The following is a 14,166-nucleotide window of genomic DNA, read 5'->3' on the forward strand; positions in this document are numbered from 1 at the left end:
TGGAGTACTGTGTTCAGTTTTGGTCTCCTTACTTGAGAAAGGACGTACTGGCACTGGAGGGTGTGCAGAGGAGATTCACTAGGTTAATCCCAGAGCTGAAGGGGTTGGATTACAAGGAGAGGTTGAGTAGACTGGGACTGTACTCATTGGAATTTAGAAGGATGAGGGGGGGATCTTATAGAAACATATAAAATTATGAAGGGAATAGATAGGATAGATGTGGGCAGGTTGTTTCCACTGGCGGGTGAAAGCAGAACTAGGGGGCATAGCCTCAAAATAAGGGGAAGTAGATTTAGGACTGAGTTTAGAAGGAACTTCTTCACCCAAAGGATTGTGAATCTATGGAATTCCTTGCCCAGTGAAGCAGTAGAGGCTCCTTCATCAAATGTTTTTAAGATAAAGATAGATAGTTTTTTGAGGAATAAAGGGATTAAGGGTTATGGTGTTCGGGTTGGAAAGTGGAGCTGAGTCCACAAAAGATCAGCCATGATCTCATTGAATGGTGGAGCAGGTTCGAGGGGTCAGGTGGCCTACTCCTGCTTCTAGTTCTTATGTTCTAGTTCTTATTGTCAAGATTATCCAGAGGATTGGGATAAAGGAATTCCATTCGTACTGTTTGCAATTAGGGATGCACCTAATGCGTCAACCAAATTCAGTCCTTTTGAACTAATTTTTGGTCATGAGGTAAGAGGACCACTTAACTTGATCAAGGAAAAATTGGTGAGTGAGAAATCGGAAATTACATTATTGGATCACATGTCAAATTTTAGGTAATGATTAAATAGAGCAGGTGAATTGGCTAGACAACATTAAAAAGTTGCACAAAATGTGATGAAACGGGTAGCGAACAAGAAATCCAAAGTTCGTAGTTTTGCCAGTGGAGATAAAGTTTTAGTATTGTTACCAGTGGTAGGTGAGCCTTTAAAAACAAGGTTTTGTGGACCTTATCAGATTGAAAGGAAATTAAGTGAGGTGAATTATGTGGTAAAAACACCAGATAGAAGGAAGACTCACCGAGTGTGTCATGTGAATATCTTTGAAAGGGAAGGAGAGAAAAAGGAGGAGGTTTTAATGATTCTAACTCAAAAGGACGAACCAAATCCATATGATTGTGAATTTGACATACCTCAAATTAAATTGGAAAATGAGGATGTTCTTAAAAATTGGGATAAATTGTTGAGTTACCTTCCAGAGGAAAAACAAACTGATCTGAAAGAGTTACTGATATCACATGAGCAAGTTTGTGGAGATAAATTGGGAAGTACTAAAATGGCTATACATGATGTAGATGTGGGAAATGCTGTTCCAATCAAAAAACATCCATACAGACTTAACCCTTTAAAATTGGCACAGCTTAACAAAGAGATTGAGATAATGCTTAAAAATGGCATAATTGAAGTGGATTGCAGCCAATGGAGCTCACCCATAGTGATGGTACCTAAACCAGATGGTACCCAACGGTTGTGTGTGGATTATAGAAAGGTTAATGCAGTTACAGGAACGGACTCTTATCCTATCCCACATTTGGAGGATTGCATTGAGAAAGTGGGACAATCAACTTTTATTTCCAAACTGGGTTTACTTAAAGGTTACTGGCAGGTACCTTTATCCGAAAGAGCGAAGGAGATTTCAGCTTTTGTAACTCCAGATGGTATATACCAATTCAAAGTTATGCCATTTGGCATGAAAAACGCCCCAGCCACATTTCAACGGTTAACTAACAAAGTCATTTTGAGATTACCCAATTGTGCGGTGTATATCAACGATCTGCCAATTTTCAGCCAGGCATGGAAAGAACATTTAAAACATCTGATGGAGTTATTCGATCGACTCCAGGAGGCAGGTTTGGTGATAAACCTAGCCAAAACCGAATTTTGAAAAGCCCAAGTCACTTTCCTTGGCCATACAATTGGACAGGGTCGAATGGTCCCACAGGATGTGAAAACAACAGTTATTGAAGAGTTTCTGATACTCTCAAGACGAAGGGAAATAATGCGAATTCTTGGCATGAGTGGATTTGATCGAACATTTGTGCAAAGGTTTTGTAGAGTGACTGCTCCACTGCTGGACTTGCTGAAGAAACGGGAATAATTTCAGTGGACAGCGGACTTTCAACAGGCATTTGACGGCCTGAAAGCTGTGATAACCATTGCTCATGTGTTGGACAATTACAAGGGACTCTGTGATCAGATTGAACTAAAGTATCTGACTTTAAAGAGAAATGCTGAGGCATAGAGAAATCGACGTATCGTGCCAGGACCTTCTTGTTCAGAGAGACTGTCAATTGAGAAGGATTTCAGTTGGAGGAAGAATGAAAAAAATTGACTATATTGTTGTACCTGTTTGCGTGTCTTGCTTTCTTTGAAATGAAAAAGTATATTTATTGTGTGCATTTCATAAAGGATAGTGAAAAGGTGAAAAATGAAACTATCTTGAAGTTGATGGGTTTTTTTCTCTTGGGGGGGAGGTGTCATGTGACAGTATCTTTAAGAAATGGGTGTTTATCAGTGATGTCATAGTGTGGGTGGAGCTGGGCTGTCTGTCAACTTTTTACTTTTGTTTTAGGCTGTTTGCTGTAGGGTGTGTTTTAGTTTTGGTTTCAGTGTGGGAGCTGAAGCCAGACAGAGCAGCTGCACTGTTGATCTCTCTGCCATGAAAAGACTATCTCTTGATCATTTGGTGAATTCAGAATTATAAATGTTTTCAGTAGTGACTTTAACCTGATGTGCTTCTGTTCAAGGTTATGTTTTTATAAGTCTTCTGGATGTTAAAAGGACAGTGTAAGCATTACTTAGTGTTGTACTCTTTGGGGTTGTATCTGAATTAATGGTTGCTAAGATGTTCAATGTTTGTTTTAAAAAGGTTAACTTGAGTTCATAGAATAAACATTGTTTTGCTTTCAAAAATACTTTTCCATTTCTGCTGTACCACACCAGTAGAGTGGGCCATGTGCTCCCCATACCACAATCTATTAAAAATTGTGGGTCAGGTGAACTCCATGATACACTTTGGGGTTCTCTAAACCCTGGCCCATAACAAGAGCACCACTCATTACAAAATACTAATACTATCATTTACTATGAGCTATTCCACAGTAAATCCACGAGCATAGATAAAATAAATGATGGGTTTCTAATGGTTAACATGTTAATGCTACTTTACTTGTAAGTTCCTGAAATTCAACGATTGCCTCTTGCAGATTAAAAGTGGTCCAAAAAGTCCTGTAGCAATGTCCCGTGTAGTATCCACAGCACTATGATACAGTTTTGTTAGACACCTGGGATCCATGATTGTTGGTCCAACATCTTCATAAATCTTCCATGTATAAATGTAGGTTTCATTAGGATTAACCTGATTCGTGGTATCTGCAAAGTTACATTAAATGACTATGAACACTTCGACCAGGGCAGATAGATAGCAATCCTAGCCAACTTAAATACATGATGCCCCATGAACCATTTCATCATTTCATCTAAATACTTAATTCTGTAATAATTCCAGAATGTTTTCAGCCCTTTTCTGCAATCATTTCCTCGCAAGCTGTCTCCAGGTGAACTGAACTTATGGATCTGAGTTTTCTTTAATGTATTTTTTTAATTTTTCCAATTAAGGGGCAGTTTGGCGTGGCCAATCCATCTGCTCTGCACATCTTTTGGGTTGTGGGGGCTGAGACCCACGCAGACATGGGGAGAAAGTGCAAACTCCACAGGGACAGAGACTTGGGGCTGGGATTGTACCAGGTCCTCGGCGGCGTGAGGCAGCAGTGCTAACCACTGTGCCTCTGTGCCGCCCTACTTGTGGATCTGATGATGTTATACCTTTTGAAACTCAGATTGTGGCTTACACTGCCTTAGAAATGAGTCGGAGGGAAATGCAACCAGTCCCTGCACAGGCCTGCACTTCTAAAGACACAGAGAAGAATGCGACTCAGTTTACATTTTCATAAGCTTTATAAGTCAAATTCTTGGTAGAATCTCAGTATGAACCACTTTCCCAGTTCCAATACACTTTGATGTACTGTTCTCGTTTTAATAAGACTATTTTCATTGTGCAGAGGCTTACAAACTACACAGAGAAAATAAAAATATCCACCTGATGTTAACTAGTTATGTTAACCCAAATGAAGAACCATATTATTCTCCTAAGTAGGTAATGAAGAAGTCACACGGAGTTCATAAACTTCATCTCTATAGTTCAGTAGATAGTATATCTTCTTTCAGCCTCTGGGACAGGTGTTTGATTTCAACCCAGAATGAAAGTTTCTCAATTTTGCTGGCTATAAGAGAACTATGTAAAACAAAATAAGGAAGCCTCGATCCAGTTCCTAGTGATCATTGCCTGCAGTACACATTTGCCCTTGGCAATTTTAATGTGAAGGGCCACAAGGATGCCTGATGTTAAAAATAGAGAATAGGGACTTCCGGGTGCGGCGATGACCAGCTGAGTCGCACGTTTCGGCAGCTCCCTGTGAAACGGACTTTTGGGCTCTTGATAGGAGCCCCAACGGCAATTTTAACGGCTGAAAACACCGTGCGGTAAACCAGAAGGGTGTTCCCCCTGGACACGGATGGAAAAAGGAGAGGAAAGTGGCCGGATTGCAGCGGATCCTTTGGAACAACGGCAAGGAAGGCAAGCAGAAACCAAGATGGCGTCGGAAGGTGGCAGTTTCATATGGGGCCCTGAACAACAAGAGTTTTTGAAACGCTGCGTGGAGGAGATAAAAAAGGAAATGAAGAAAGAGTTGTTGGCCCCGATATTACAGGCGATTGAAGGGCTGAAAGAGGAACAAAAGACCCAGGAGCAGGAGCTTCGGGTCGTGAAGGCGAAAGCAGCAGAGAATGAAAACGATATACAGGGCCTGGTGGTGAAGTCGGAGATACAGGAGGCACACCAGAAACGATCTGTGGAGAGGTTGGAGGCACTGGAAAATAACGCAAGGAGGAACAACTTGAGGATTCTTGGCCTTCCTGAAGGTGTGGAGGGGGCGGACGTCGGGGCATATGTGAGCACGATGCTGCACTCGTTAATGGGAGTGGAGGCCCCGACGGGTCCGTTGGAGGTGGAGGGAGCATACCGAGTTATGGTGCGAGGATCGAGAGCAGGAGAAGCTCCCAGAGCCATAGTGGTGAGATTTCTCCGTTTTAAGGATAGAGAAATGGTCCTTAGATGGGCGAAGAAAACTCGGTGTAGTAAATGGGAGAACGCGGTGATCCGCGTCTATCAAGATTGGAGTGCGGAGGTGGCGAGAAGGAGGGCGAGCTTTAATCGGGCCAAAGCGGTACTTCACAAAAAAAAAGATAAAGTTTGGAATGCTGCAACCGGCAAGACTGTGGGTCACATATCAAGGGAGGCACCACTACTTTGAGACGGCGGATGAAGCGTGGACTTTTATTGTAGAAGAAAAATTGGAATGATTGGACTACGAAAATGAACGTTTGGACAAAGTGGTGGGACGAGTGGGGGGGGGCGAAGAGGGATTGTATGATTAATCCTGCGGTATGGTAACTTTTCTTTCTCCCACAGGTGGTGATGGGGGGAGGTGGGGAGGGAGAGGAGATGGGGCGTTGGCCATGGGAGGCGGGGCCGAGGGAGAGGCGCGGGCTTGGTTCCCGCGCTATGATAATCATGGCGGGAATAGAGAAGCAGGAAGGAGGGGGCGCCGCACGGGGCGAGCCGTGATCACGGGGGGAAGCCGAGGTCAGCCAGAGTTTGCTGACTTCTGGGAGCAACATGGGGGGAGTAATTACGCTAGCGGGGGGTCTAGCGGGGGGGGGGGGGGAGGGGGGAATTACTGGGTTGCTGCTGCTGGGGAAAGGGGGGAGTGGGTACGGGAAAGGATGGGCGGGGGGGCACCGTCTGGGAGAAATACAGCTGCGTGGGAACTGGGCGAGAAGCTGGAAAAAGATGATGGCTAACCGGCAAGGGGGGGGGGGGGGTGGGAAGCCCCCCAACTCGGCTGATCACGTGGAACGTGAGGGGGCTTAACGGGCCGATAAAGAGGGCACGAGTACTCGCACACCTTAAGAAACTTAAAGCAGATGTGGCCATGTTACAGGAAACGCACCTGAAACTGATAGATCAGGTTAGGTTGCGCAAAGGATGGGTAGGGCAGGTGTTCCATTCGGGGCTGGATGCGAAAAACAGGGGGGTGGCTATATTAGTGGGGAAGCGGGTAATGTTCGAGGCAAAGACTATAGTGGCGGATAACGGGGGCAGATACGTGATGGTGAGTGGCAAATTACAGGGAGAGATGGTGGTGTTGGTAAACGTGTATGCCCCGAATTGGGACGATGCCAATTTTATGAGGCGAATGCTAGGACGCATCCCAGACCTAGAGACCGGAAAGCTGATAATGGGGGGAGACTTTAACACGGTGTTGGAACCAAGGCTGGATAGGTCGAAGTCCAGGACTGGTAGGAGGCCGGCAGCAGCCAAGGTGCTTAAGGATTTTATGGAGCAGATGGGAGGGGTGGACCCGTGGAGATTCAGTAGACCTAGGAGTAAGGAGTTCTCGTTTTTCTCCTATGTCCATAAAGTCTATTCACGCATAGACTTTTTTGTGTTGGGTAGGGCATTGATCCCGAGGGTGAGGGGAACGGAATATACGGCTATAGCCATTTCGGATCATGCCCCACACTGGGTAGACTTGGAGATAGGGGAGGAAACAAGAGGGCGTCCACCCTGGAGAATGGACATGGGACTAATGGCGGATGAGGGGGTGTGCTTAAGGGTGAGGGGATGCATTGAAAAGTACTTGGAACTCAATGACAATGGGGAGGTTCAGGTGGGAGTGGTCTGGGAGGCGTTGAAGGCGGTGGTTAGGGGGGAGCTGATATCAATAAGGACACATAAAGGGAAGCAGGAGAGTAAGGAACGGGAGCGGTTGTTGCAAGAACTTTTGAGGGTGGACAGACAGTATGCGGAAGCACCGGAGGAGGGACTGTATAGGGAAAGGCAAAGGCTGCATGTGGAATTTGACTTGCTGACCACAGGCACTGCAGAGGCACAATGGAGGAAGGCGCAGGGTGTACAGTATGAATATGGAGAGAAGGCGAGCAGATTGCTGGCACACCAATTGAGGAAAAGGGGAGCAGCGAGGGAAATAGGGGGGGTGAGAGACGAAGATGGAGAGACGGAGCGGGGAGCGGAGAGAGTGAATGAAGTGTTTAAGACATTTTATAAAAAATTGTATGAAGCTCAACCCCCGGATGGGAGGGAGAGAATGATGGAGTTTTTGGATCGGCTGGAAATTCCCAAGGTGGAAGAGCAGGAAAGGATGGGATTGGGAGCACAGATCACGGTAGAAGAAGTGGTGAAAGGAATTAGGAACATGCAGACGGGAAAGGCCCCGGGACCGGACGGATTCCCAGTTGAATTTTACAGAAAATATTTGGACTTGCTCGCCCCGCTACTGACGAGGACCTTTAACGAGGCAAAGGAAAGGGGACAACTGCCCCCGACTATGTCAGAAGCAACGATATCGCTTCTTTTAAAGAAGGAAAAGGATCCGCTACAATGCGGGTCCTACAGACCAATCTCCCTCCTCAATGTAGATGCCAAGGTCTTGGCCAAGGTAATGGCAATGAGAATAGAGGAATGTGTCCCGGGGGTGGTTCATGAGGACCAAACTGGGTTTGTGAAGGGGAGACAGCTGAACAAACATACGGAGGTTGTTAGGGGTAATGATGATGGCCCCACCAGAGGGTGAAACGGAGATAGTAGTGGCGATGGATGCCGAGAAAGCATTTGATAGAGTGGAGTGGGATTATCTGTGGGAGGTGTTGAGGAGATTTGGGTTCGGAGAGGGGTATGTTAGATGGGTGCAGCTGTTGTATAGGGCCCCAGTGGCGAGTGTGGTCACGAATGGACGGGGATCGGCATATTTTCGGCTCCATAGAGGGACAAGGCAGGGATGTCCTCTGTCCCCATTACTGTTTGCACTGGCGATTGAGCCCCTGGCGATAGCGCTGAGAGGTTCCAAGGGATGGAGGGGAATACTTAGGGGAGGAGAAGAACACCGGGTATCTTTATATGCGGATGATCTGCTACTATATGTGGCAGATCCAGCGGAGGGGATGCCAGAAATAATGCGGATACTTGGGGAGTTTGGGGATTTTTCAGGGTATAAATTGAACATGGGGAAGAGTGAGCTGTTTGTGGTGCATCCAGGGGAGCAGAGTAGAGAAATAGAAGACCTACCGTTGAGGAAGGTAACAAGAGACTTTCGTTACCTGGGGATCCAGATAGCTAAGAATTGGGGCACATTGCACAGGCTAAATTTGACGCGGTTGGTGGAACAGATGGAGGAAGATTTCAAGAGATGGGATATGGTAGCATTGTCAATGGCAGGGAGGGTGCAGGCGGTTAAGATGGTGGTCCTCCCGAGATTCCTCTTTGTGTTTCAGTGTCTCCCGGTGGTGATCACGAAGGCTTTTTTCAAAAGGATAGAAAAGAGTATCATGGGTTTTGTTTGGGCCGGGAAGACTCCGAGAGTGAGGAAGGGATTCTTACAGCGTAGTAGGGATAGGGGGGGGGCTGGCACTACCGAGCCTAAGTGAGTATTATTGGGCCGCTAATATTTCAATGGTGAGTAAGTGGATGGGAGAGGAGGAAGGAGCGGCGTGGAAGAGATTAGAGAGGGCGTCCTGTAGGGGGACCAGCCTACAGGCTATGGTGACAGCCCCAAGGAACTATACCACGAGTCCGGTGGTGGTAGCTACACTGAAGATTTGGGGACAGTGGAGACGACATAGGGGAAAGACCGGAGCACTGGGGGGGTCCCCGATAAGAAACAACCATAGGTTTGCCCCGGGGGGAATGGATGGGGGATATGGAATGTGGCAAAGAGCAGGTATAACGCAATTGAAAGATCTATTTGTGGATGGGAAGTTTGCGAGTCTGGGAGCGCTGACCGAGAAATATGGGTTGCCCCAAGGGAATGCATTCAGGTACATGCAATTGAGGGCTTTTGCGAGGCAACAGGTGAGGGAATTCCCGCAGCTCCCGACACAAGAGGTGCAGGACAGAGTCATCTCAAAGAAATGGGTGGGGGACGGTAAGGTGTCGGATATATATAGGGAAATGAGAGACGAAGGGGAGACTATGATGGACGAACTAAAAGGGAAATGGGAAGAAGAGCTAGGGGAGGAGATTGAGGAGGGGATGTGGGCAGATGCCCTAAACAGGGTAAACTCGTCGTCCTCGTGCGCCAGGCTAAGCCTGATTCAGTTTAAGGTATTACACAGGGCACATATGACTGGAACACGGCTCAGTAAATTTTTTGGGGTGGAGGATAGGTGTGCGAGGTGCTCGAGAAGCCCAGCGAATCATACCCATATGTTTTGGTCATGCCCGGCACTACAGGGGTTTTGGATGGGGGTGACAAAGGTGCTTTCGAAAGTAGTAGGAGTCCGGGTCGAACCAAGCTGGGGGTTGGCTATATTTGGGGTTGCACAAGAGCCGGGAGTGCAGGAGGCGAAAGAGGCCGATGTTTTGGCCTTTGCGTCCCTAGTAGCCCGGCGCAGAATATTGCTAATGTGGAAAGAAGCCAAGCCCCCGGGGGTGGAGACCTGGATAAATGATATGGCGGGGTTCATAAAGTTAGAGCGGATTAAGTTCGTCCTAAGGGGGTCGGCTCAAGGGTTTACTAGGCGGTGGCAACCGTTCGTCGAATATCTTGCGGAAAGATAGATAGGGGAGAACAAAGAAGGCAGCAGCAGCGGCCCAGGACTTTGGGGGGGGGGGGGGGGGGGGAGGGATGGGGGGATGGGGGGGGGGTGTGGCCTGAGACAAGGCAGTTGCTAATTAGGGCTAGTTTTTATTTTTTGTTATTTAATATTTATTTATTTGTTGTTGTTTTTGTTTAAATTTAAAAAGGTCATTATTATCTGTATTGTTACAATGTTGTGTAAAGGATGCACAATGTACTGTGTTGGTTGACCAAAAATTTTCAATAAAATATTATTTAAAAAAAAAAAATAGAGAATAGTCACAATAGCACAGTGAGAGCATTCTCCTGTCACTGTAGTTGCATTGTAGAGTAGCAGAGATCAGTTTTCAATTGTTTATGTTGTACCTGACCTGGGTGTTCTTCTTGTTGTCACTGAATTTCTGAAATGGAAAAATGTTGCACGACCAGCACTAACATCCCTTATAAAGGTCATCACAGTTCTATATAGAATTTTCAATCGTCTACATCCGTTGGACAAAGCTCCCTCAGTTTGTTAAAAATAGGAAATCATGAGCTGTTGCACAGCACTGGCACCATGCACATTTATATATATATCATCCTCTAAAATGGTCTTTCCCACCAAAATATCATGCTTCTCGCGAAGGTTAAGAAGCAATATTACTAAGCTCTGATCCACCATAACTCACACTGACACCAACTGATAACCACAACCTCATTCCATCATGTCAAACCAGGTATTCCTGTCAACTGTTACTCCAGTAATGTAACTTTCCCGTCTGATTTCAGTCCTGAGTCTCTTCTGATCTTTTTTTAAAAAAATATTTTTATTGACATTTTTCACATATATCAACAGTTATATACATTTTTTGCCGCGTTAATTTATTGTATGATACAGAAAGTTTATCCGGTCCTTCCCTTAATTTACTTTTATGTACATTTTGCCGACCTCTGGCTCGGCCTACAGTCCCTACCGCCCAGCCCCCTGCCCCTCTCTGCCCCCTCTGTGTCCTCTCCCATTCCCTCCCCCCTCTCTTTTCTTCCCCCCCACTCCCCCCTGTCAACTCCGGCTGTGTTTGCCCAGTGGGTGGGTGGGGTTGGCCCCTGCCTCCCACATGGTTCCCTTTCTTTTCTTTTTGTGACTTTCCAACCTTTCCTCTTTCGCCCCCCTCCCTCCCGCCAGGTTGCACATTCCTTTGGTTCCCCCCAGTCTTTATTTTCCCCTTCATCTTTTTCTGCCTATCTTTTCCTCTTTTACTCCTCATTACTGGCCTCGAATAGGCCAACAAACTGCCCCCCTGCATCTCGGAAGCCTTCCTCCAACCCTCGGATGGTGTACTTAATCTGCTCCAGGTGGTGAAATTCTGAGAAGTCAGCGAGCCAGTCTGCAGCTGTGGCGGGTGCTGCTGATCGCCAGCCGAGCAGGATTCTCCGGCGTGCGATTAGGGAAGCGAAAGCAAGGGCGCAGCCCCTTCCCCATGTGTAGCTCTGGCTGCTGCGATACCCCGAAGATTGCCACTATCGGGCATGGCTTCACCCTCACCCCCACAACCTTGGACATTGCCTCGGAGAAGGCTGTCCAGATCCCAGCAAGTTTGGGACAAGCCCAAAACATGTGGGTGTGTTTGGCCGGGCTCCTCTGGCACCGCCCACATTTGTCCTCCACCTCAGGGAAGAGCCTGCTCATTCGGGTTCTGGTCAGGTGCGCTCTGTGCACCACTTTGAGCTGCATTAGGCTGAACCTTGCACAGTAGGAGGTGGAGTTGGCCCTGCTCAGTGCTTCGCTCCAGAGTTCCCACCCCACCTCTGTCCCCAGTTTGGCCTCCCATTTTCGTCTGGTCTCGTCCAGTGGTGTTCGAACTCTGTCCAGTAACTGTCCATACATTTTCCCACATCGTCCTCCTTCTTGTGCCTATCAGATCCTCTAATAATGTGGTTTCTGGGGCCCCAGGGTACCCTACTGTCTCTTTGCGGAGAAGTGTTTTATTTGCAAATGTCTCATTTCCTGTCCTGTCGGTAGTCCCCACTTCTTTGTCAGTTCGTTCAGTGTCTCCAGTCAGTGCCCTACGTAAAAGTTCCTGACTGTCAGTGTTCCCTCGTCCGCCTCCACCACTTGAAGGTGGTGTCCAGCATGTCTGGGGGAATTTTTTTTTTAATAAACAATTTTATTGAGGTATTTTTGGCATTGTAAACAGTTACAGTGTAGAGTAATGTGCAAATATCAACAGAAAGCAGAAACATAGTGCAAAAGACCACTCCTCTCTCATAAACAGTACCCGCTTATTTATCCCTCCTATTCTACTCTAATCTGCCCCCCCCGCTGACATTTAATTCCCCGCGAGGAAGTCGATGAATAGTTGCCACCTCGGGCGAACCCTAATACAGATCCTCTTAAGGCGAACTTAATTTTTTCCAGCCCTAAAAAGCTCGACATGTCCAAGAGCCATGCTTCGGTCTTTGGGGTTTTGAGTCCCTCTATGCCAGCAGTATACGTCGCTGGGCTACCAGGGAAGCAAAGGCCAAGACGTCGGCTTCCCTCTCCTCCTGGACCCCCGGATCTTCCGAGACCTCAAATATTGCCACCACTGGACTCATCACCACCCTAGTTTTCAGTACCTGCGACGACGTCCACAAATCCCTCCCAGTATCCCCTAAGTTTTGGGCATGCCCAGAACATGTGGATGTGATTCGCTGGCCCTCCCACACACCTAGCGCATTTATCCTCCACCCCAAAAAATTTACTCATCCGGGCCACCGTCATGTGGGCCCGATGTACGACCTTGAACTGAATCAGGCTGAGCCTCGCACATGTTGCAGTTGAATTTACCCTACTCAGGGCTTCCGCCCATACCACCTCCTCCATCTCCTCGCCGAGTTCCTCCTCCCACTTGAGCTTCAGTTCCTCTGTCTGGGACTCCTCCCCTTTCATACATTCACGGTAAATATCCGAGACTTTCCGCTCTCCTACCTCTCCCCTAGGCACTACTCTGTCCTGGATCCCATTTGGCGGGAGGCATGGGAAGGATGGGACCTGTCTACGTATGAAGTCACGTGCTTGCAAGTACCGAAAGTCATTCCTTCTGACTAGTCCGAATTTCTTCTCCAAGGCCCTCATGCTCGATAAGCTCTCCCCCAAGAACATATCGCCCATCCTTCCCACCCCTGCCCTCCGCCACGCTCGGACTCCACCATCCATACTCCCAGGGGCGAATCGGTGGTTGTCGCATATTGGATGCTCCCACCTCCCTACATGCTTCCTCCACTGGCCCCAAATCCGCAGGGCTGCCACCACTGGTCTGGTGGAGTACCTGGCCGGCAGGAGCAGTAGGGGTGCCGTGACCAGGGCTGCCAAACTGGTGCCCCTGCACGAAGCCGCCTCCACTCGCCCCCAAATAGACCCGGTACCCACCATCCAACTCCTTACCATGGCTATGTTGGCCGCCCAGTAGTGGTTGCTGAGGTTTGGCAGCGCCAGCCCCCCCTCGTTACGGTTCCTCTCAAGCATCGCTTTCCTCACCTGTGGGGACTTCCCCACCCAGACAAAGCCCATAATAATCTTGTTGACCCTTTTGATGAAGGACCGCGGGATGAAAATCAGGAGGCACTGAAAAATAAACAGGAATCTTGGGAGGATTGTCATCTTTACCATCTGCACTCTCCCCGCAAGTGATAGCGGGACTGCATCCCATCTCCTGAACTCGCTCTTCATTTGTTCCACCACTCTAGTCAAATTTAGCTTATGCAGCCTGCCCCAGTCTCGTGCCACCTGTATCCCAAAGTATTGGAAACTTTCTCCGACCATCCTAAATGGCAGCCCCTTCAACCTGTTCTCCTGGCCCCTCGCCTGCACTACAAACATCTCACTCTTAGCCATGTTCAGTTTGTACCCTGAAAAGCTGCCAAATTCTCTCAATATTCCTAGTATACTGTCCATCCCAGCCCGCGGGTCCGATCCTCACTGGAGCAGGTTGTCTGCATACAGCGATATCCTGTGTTCCACCCCTCCCCTAATAATTCCCTTCCACCCCCTCGCAGCTCTCAGGGCAATCGCCAGCGGCTCTATGGCCAGTGCGAACAGCAACGGGGAGAGTGGGCACCCCCCGATGTAGTCTAAAGTACTCTGATGTTGTCCTATTCGTCCTCACACTAGCTTTTGAGGCCTGGTACAATAGTCTAACCCAGTCAACAAAGCCCTCCCCGAACCCAAACCGTCCGAGTACCTCCCACAAATAGTCCCACTCCACCCGGTCAAAGGCCTTCTCGGCATCCATTACCACCACTGCCTCTACCTCTCTGCCCTCTGGGGGCATCATGATCACATTGAGTAGTCTTCTCAAGTTGGCTACCAGCTATCTGCCTTTCACAAACCCGGTTTGGTCTTCCCTGATCACCTCCGGGACACAGTCCTCAATTCTAAGCGGCAAGACCTTAGCCCGGAGCTTGGCACCGACGTTGATCAGGGAGATTGGTCGATATGA

General features: G+C 48.0%; 1 protein-coding gene across 1 annotated transcript in view; it reads right to left on the minus strand.

Moving 5' to 3' along the window:
- The window catches only part of f5 (coagulation factor V), a 229,780-nt gene that overhangs the window by 141,449 nt on the left and 74,165 nt on the right, over nucleotides 1–14,166 (minus strand). Inside the window, exon 10 of the mRNA XM_072513824.1 lies at nucleotides 3,163–3,365. Coding sequence (XP_072369925.1) covers nucleotides 3,163–3,365 — 203 coding nt within the window. The remainder of the gene's footprint in view (nucleotides 1–3,162; nucleotides 3,366–14,166) is intronic.

Source organism: Scyliorhinus torazame, chromosome 8, assembly GCF_047496885.1.
Source record: "Scyliorhinus torazame isolate Kashiwa2021f chromosome 8, sScyTor2.1, whole genome shotgun sequence".
Taxonomy (NCBI): domain Eukaryota; kingdom Metazoa; phylum Chordata; class Chondrichthyes; order Carcharhiniformes; family Scyliorhinidae; genus Scyliorhinus; species Scyliorhinus torazame.